The sequence below is a fragment of the Mugil cephalus genome, chromosome 2, assembly GCF_022458985.1.
Source record: "Mugil cephalus isolate CIBA_MC_2020 chromosome 2, CIBA_Mcephalus_1.1, whole genome shotgun sequence".
NCBI lineage: Eukaryota > Metazoa > Chordata > Actinopteri > Mugiliformes > Mugilidae > Mugil > Mugil cephalus.
This window is the reverse complement of record NC_061771.1, coordinates 24,251,660-24,258,238: the sequence shown is the minus strand read 5'-3', so window position 1 is coordinate 24,258,238 and position 6,579 is coordinate 24,251,660. Positions and strand designations below refer to the sequence as shown.

General features: G+C 43.5%; 1 protein-coding gene across 1 annotated transcript; it reads left to right on the top strand.

The window, feature by feature from the left end:
- Positions 1-582: 582 nt before the first annotated feature.
- Positions 583-4,390, top strand: LOC125004647 (nicotinate-nucleotide pyrophosphorylase [carboxylating]-like). Its single transcript, XM_047579436.1, has 5 exons — positions 583-680; positions 1,110-1,376; positions 2,173-2,483; positions 3,483-3,614; positions 3,883-4,390. Exons 2-5 carry the CDS (start codon positions 1,124-1,126, stop codon positions 4,111-4,113), a joined length of 927 nt encoding a protein of 308 aa, XP_047435392.1. The 5' UTR covers positions 583-680; positions 1,110-1,123; the 3' UTR covers positions 4,114-4,390.
- Positions 4,391-6,579: the final 2,189 nt, after the last annotated feature.

Here is a 6,579-nt window from a genome sequence, read left to right as displayed (position 1 = left end):
AAATAACTTCCACCAGCGTTACATTAGTTTGTCAGCTCATTCATTAACTCAGATAGAAGAGCAAAGTGTCTGCTCTGTGTCTAAGTCTATTTTGGGATTTTTTTTTATTCCAATGAGCCTTTTTGCCTTTAAGATAAGGAAACAACACCTGTGAAAAACTGCATATTTTACAATAACCACCATGAACCCTCTTAAACCTGTGAAGGTCCTACAGTATGTCAACAATGATAACAGATCCTAGTAACAGTTAATGAAGGTTTTCTTTCTAAAAATTCTCCTTTCAGAGCAAACACCACAGCAGTGACGTCCGGTGTTTATTCTTCCACGCTTCCATTGTTCCAGTTAAAATCTGAGTTCTGTGCACGTCTCTAAAATAACTAATATCGGGGCAGAGTTTAATAACAAAAAGAGTTGCCTGCGGTTCCGACATGGTTACATACATTCACTGATTTCAATTTATCTAATTTAATTCTACAAAACACTGGACTAAGTCGCCAGCGTGAGACAGCCATGGACAAAACGACCAGTATTAATCCTCATCCTGCTAACTCCTGGTTTGTAAACGTTCCAACATGGGACACAGGGTCAAATTCCACTTTACATTTTTCCCGTGGCTCTGTGCACTCAGTGGGATTACTCTGCAGTCTGACACTAAAGGAAAAGGAGAGCCACTAACAGAAGTAAGCTCACAGCATTTGTTTCTGCATTTCCAATTATAGTGGCTAATAATAATTCCATGCTTAAGTTTAACTTGCAGCCTGTGTCTAACGGCGATGCCTCCTTAATGGACATGTCAGGCTGTTTTGTTTTTCTGTGGAGGTTTGACTAAAGGAATGATCAATGCAAAATGTTTTAGTGGGGCTCTAAAACGGCTTCAACGTGGAAGGAAAGACCAACATTTATCACAAGTAGTTTCTTCCAATTCTAACTATCATGATAGTGACAGTATCTGCTCTGTTAATTATAGTTTTTAGCTCCTAAATATGTCAGTGGACACGAAAACTGTCCAAACACCGAGACCTTTGTAAATGAAATAATTATGGTATGAAAAGAAAGCACCGTTATCATCATTTGCTTTCACAATCAGCATTAAAAATCTCCCCCGTTAGCACACGTTGGCAGCATGTCTCTTCCACAACACCCGGCCGCCCACTCAATCCCCGGCCACACTGTGACCCGGCTGGTGCGAGAGTGGCTGGCGGAGGACACGCCGAACTTTGACCCGGCAGGCGTGTGCGTGGGAACACAGGAAGTCTGGGCGAGTTTGTTGTGTAAAACACCTCACAGCGTGCTGGCGGGGAGCCCCTTCTTCACGGCGGTGTTCACCGAGGTGGGATGCACCGTGGACTGGATTTGCCAAGAAGGAGCTGAGATCGGTAGGACGGGCACAGACACACTTAGACACTAAATTAAAAGGCAATTCACGAGTGATTCAGAACCACATAAAGGTCACACAACTCATCACAAACTGTAATACTCCCCACAACGCTTTCTAAACCTCTGTGGGATTCTTAGGTTGTAAATCACCACCAAAAAAAAAACCCACCCGTTAAATAATCTCCACCTACACCTTCCCCTTCAGCTACCCCTACATGCATGTGGGAGGCAACGCTGCACATCGAAAAGCCCGAACCCGTAAAACTGATTAGCAGCTGCACCACAGAGCCACGTCTAATTCACACAGAGAGTGAAAGCAACAACGTGGACGCCACAGAGAATTGCAGGCGTGGAAGTCGGTCTGGCTCGCGGGCTGTTTAACTCCAGCCGCGTTCGAGATTTTTGAGCGCGTGAGCGGGACGTGGACAAGCAGTTAAAGAAGATGAAATGCGCTGAGACCTTTACCGCGTAAGAAACATCAGATTTCACAAGACAGTTCGGAACTTTTGCGTCATTTTATCAAAAGAAATGCCCCTAATTTGCATGGGCAGGCCTTAGTGTGAACTTATCTAAACCCTTATCTCTCAAGATCATGACTAAGCTGTTCTGTAGGTATGTTTTTTTATTAATTTTTTTTATAAATACCTTCCTCTTTTTCAGTACACTTTGTTCAAAATAAATTGCATCCCTGGTGGTGTTTGTTTTTAGTCACACAACCTGATCTAAAACTTTAACTACGTCCTCAGCATACAATGCTTTGACGGTTGTGATCTCAGTCCCCTTTACTTTCCGCAGGCCCGGATGCTGTCACCCTGACGGCTGTGGTGAGAGGCCCGGCGAGCTGCCTCCTCCTCGGGGAGCGGCCGGCTCTGAACTGCCTGGCTCGGGCCTCGGGCATCGCCACGCGCTGCTCTCAACTCCAGGCGACGGCGAAGGCGGGAGGCTGGCATGGACGAGTGGCCGGCACGCGCAAGACCACCCCCGGCTTCCGTCTGGTGGAGAAGTACTCCATGCTGGTGGGCGGCGTGTCCACGCACAGGCAGGACCTGAGTGGGATGGTGATGCTGAAGGACAATCACGTCTGGGCGTCGGGAAGTATCGCGGAGGTGGGTGGAGGCGCCAAAGGTCAACTTCAAACGTGTCGATTCAATAAAACGGGCTGCGTTTGCGCGTCTACGTTCACGTGGCTTAAACGTCTTAATCTCAGTCACTGTTGATGCACCTGTGATTTTCACACTTCTACAAGTCAAAACATTGGTGCTGAAAATGCCTGTAGAAATACATAAATTCTCGCCAAAACGGCCCCGACCTGTCAAGACTCGTGCTCCGCTGGAGACCTGAATGTGAGCTGTGGTATCTGGCACCGAGATGTTAGCAGCAGAAACATTTTGCTTTCTGGCAGGGAGCATTTTCCTGTGGAAAGGGAGCCGCTGACATCAGGGTTTCCATGAAAGGGTGTGCACGCTTGAGTAGGTGGAACGTGTCAATGTAACGTGCGCATGGATCGCAGGGCCCAAGGTTTTTCTTTGAGGGCAGAGCTTGGCCCGAAGCACGACGCCGCCTCCTCATACGTTTTCTGGTTTCTAACATCAGCTGTGAGGACAAAGTGTTCCAATACATCCCACTCACTGACAGGCATCACGGTAACTGGATAATTGATTTACTTCACCCGGTCATAATGTTATGGCTAATGTGCATAACAAGAAAGTTCTTTTTTGATATAGTTGATAGAGTAGGTTGATCCTGTTTTCAGTGTTTACAGACAACTGGAGAACTGAAACAAAAAACATGCAGCCAGATTAATAAACTTGATGCTTAACAATGTCTACACATCTTGCTAGTTGATCATGATCGGGTGGAATATCAGACTAAACTGTGTCAGATTTATTTCTGCGGTAATAACATCCTCATGCATGTTAACTAGGTCGTTTCTTTACACTAACTCACACCAGTTTAAGCTCAAACACGGTTCTGAGGTCACAACAGAATTACACGCTGCACCGCTTCATGTTTCTCATCTTTTTTTGCTTTGAGTAGCAACAAACGTATGAGAAAAACAAGAAAACATCCTTGTGTTTTGTTTTGGTTGTTTGTTTGTTGTCCAGGCTGTGGAAGCGGCCCGGTCAGTGTGCGGCTTCAGCAGTAAGATTGAGGTGGAGTGTCGCTCTGCAGAGGAGGGTCGACAGGCGGCCGGCGCGGGAGCAGACATCATCATGCTGGACAACTTTCAACCTCAGGTGGAGAACGCTAAAGAAACACAAACCCACGCAATAATTTTATCACGCCCCCATCTGGTTGGCTTTGGATTTTATTTTGTGAACACAACTTGTGCTCGTCTGGGATCATTTTGATGGTTTTTCTATTACATCTTTTATGCTGATTTGAAACAAAACACCAGCGTAAAGTAAAGTAAAGTAAAACCACTACAACGCACAACAACAGAGTTCAAACTTAAAGTCTCAGTTAAGTCTTATATCCATCTAATATTCTCACTTCTGCTCCTAGGAGCTGCACGTTGCAGCCAGCGCACTGAAGGAGGAGTTTCCAAACGTTCTGATCGAAGCCAGTGGGGGGGTCACGCCGGAGAACTTGGCTACGTATTTCTCCCCACACGTGGACGTCATTTCTCTGGGCTGCATAACACAGGGCTGCCCAGTTGTGGATTTCTCTCTCAAGGTTCAAAAGCCCGAACCGCAACGCACAGACAGTGTCGGGTTGAATAAAAAGACGCTGTGAGATTTTCTGGTTGTGAAATAATCCACATCCTGTTTACTCAGGTTTTACCAGTCACCTGAGAAGGGTCAAAGGGGAATAGAAACTAAACCAGAAACTAGACTTAACATTTTTTTTGCATGGAGATGGAGGCTAATAAGCAATGTTTTGTGGCTGGGAGTCAAAACAACATTACCACAGAGAAATCTATTAACTGAAATCTCACAGACATGCAAGACAGAAGGAAAATCAAAGGGCAATTAAATTGATATGTATGAAATAAACAATATGTCGCAGTATATAGAAGGGTCTGTTTCATGTCACTGATGATCTCATGTTGATATGTATCAATGTATCGTCTTCAACACAGCTCACAGGACCTCTTCTCAGAAAGGAAGATCACTCCCACCACAAACCCATTTCACAGAGAAGTAAAAGCTCTGATTAATTTGAGCACTGTACAACTATTGATGCAGAGATATTAAGTTTCCGTGTCAGTTGAAACACACCTTGCGATAAAACCCAGAAGGCAAGTTACCAGACTAACATTCACATACAAATTGGCTACGTCCTTGTTAGCAAAGCCTGTCGGCCCATTGGTTGTAAAATTGCAAACTACTACATCCTCATAGCTGCGGGCCTCAAACCCACAATTGGGTTTGCAGCTGTTTGGAAAAAAAAAAAAAAAAAAAAAAAAAAGTGGTGTAAGATTCAGCACTAAAAGGCTCCGCCCAATGTTAAGTTTTTAGTCGTAGCAACATGTCTGCGAAGGTTCTCAGTCATCCGGGTCATGGTAATTCAAAAAAGTGTTGAATGACGTCAGCTGGACTTGTAGAATTTCTTGAAGACGTTTCGCCACTAATCCGAGCAGCTTCTTCAGTTCTGAGAAACTAGTGGGAAATTGAGGTTTAAATAGGAAAAAGCTCTGTGGGTAACACCCACCAGAAACTTGCTTGACCAGAAACTGGGGTCACTAATTTCCATAATGGCTGATACTTACCTGTCCTTGAATGGGGGGAACTGTGTGTCTAGGCTACTTACCCTATAAATAGAGCACTAACGAGGCTATTGTCAATGGGAGACTCAAGGTGTGAATGATGTTGAAAGGTCTTGGGGACAGAAGTCAAGACTGAATATTAAATAGATGGTAAATGATATAAATGGTATAATTCAGTCTCCTCAATTTCCCACTAGTTTATCAGAACTGAAGAAGCCATGAGTGGCGAAACATCAGCTGACCTTATCCAACCCTTTTTTTGGATTATGTTTTTAGTCCTCTTATTTGGTCCTTCCTTCTTGTTACTGTTACTCTGTACTTTATGTGATTTAGGGTGAATTCCTATTCCTTGCTTAACCCTCAATCATAATCCTCAATCTCAAAAATGCACGTTCCCGCTGGTGCAAGTGTTGTCCCAATTCTCAGGAAAAATTAAGTTGAGGGGAAAGTTTAACGACGCCACCCATGGGAGTAGGGGGCTACCCAGAATGCATTGCGTCCTTGATCGAACAACGATAGTAGAACGAAAGCAACGGAACGAATAAGTTGCAAGTGTAAGTATTTTCTTTGTTAATAGAGATACTAAAATTATGAAAACTGATGAATTATCACAGTTTAGGCCCATTTTATGGATTATTTACTTAATTACTTACTCTATTTTACGATGTTTTGTCAATAGCCGGCCGCTGCGGACAAGCGGTCGTTTGCCATCGTTTACTTTTCAATTAGCCGCGGTGTGCGGTAACTGTCAGCTGAATATATGTCTTAATTTGTCTTCCTCTTTTTTTTTTTGGAGTTGACAGGCTGGACGCAGCCTTCGCGTTATTCTGCCCCCACAGTCTGAAGACGTATCTGCATTTAAGGGGGGTCCCATTTCTAAGTGACACAATAACCCTCAGGGTCAGTTAAGGTTGAGGGTTAAGGTGAGAATTGGAAATGTGTCTTAATCCCCTAAAAGTCTTTTCATGCCCTTATAGAAGATGTTCAAAAGTTTAAATTACTGTACCCAGATCCACCTGTAACCTGGTTTTAAATTGCATCTTAAGTCCATCTGATAATTACAATAATTACAATCTGTATCCTGAAGCGTCTGCAAGTCTATCAGGAAGCTAAATTTAAAGGACAAAACAAAGCTATAGAGTTGAAATTACACTTTCAATTTTAAACACAGCTGTGAGTTTCTTTCTTTTTTTTTTTTTTTTTTAATACTGCGTTTAAGGTACACAACATTCACGACTGCAGGCCTCATCCTGGACATCCTGGATTTCCTTCTTTATCTCATGATAAAGTGTCTTGAGCACTTTCAATCTTTAAATTTTCAACTGTGTCACGTTCTTGCTACTTTAATGACATTTGTCCTTAATGATTTTATTATAGTACTAATCCTTCTAATATTTTTCTCACCATTTCTTTCTTTTTTCCCCCCCGAAAGTTTCTTACGCCTACACTGAGATCTTTTCCTGTCCACACTGTGAATGATCCCTCTGCGGCTG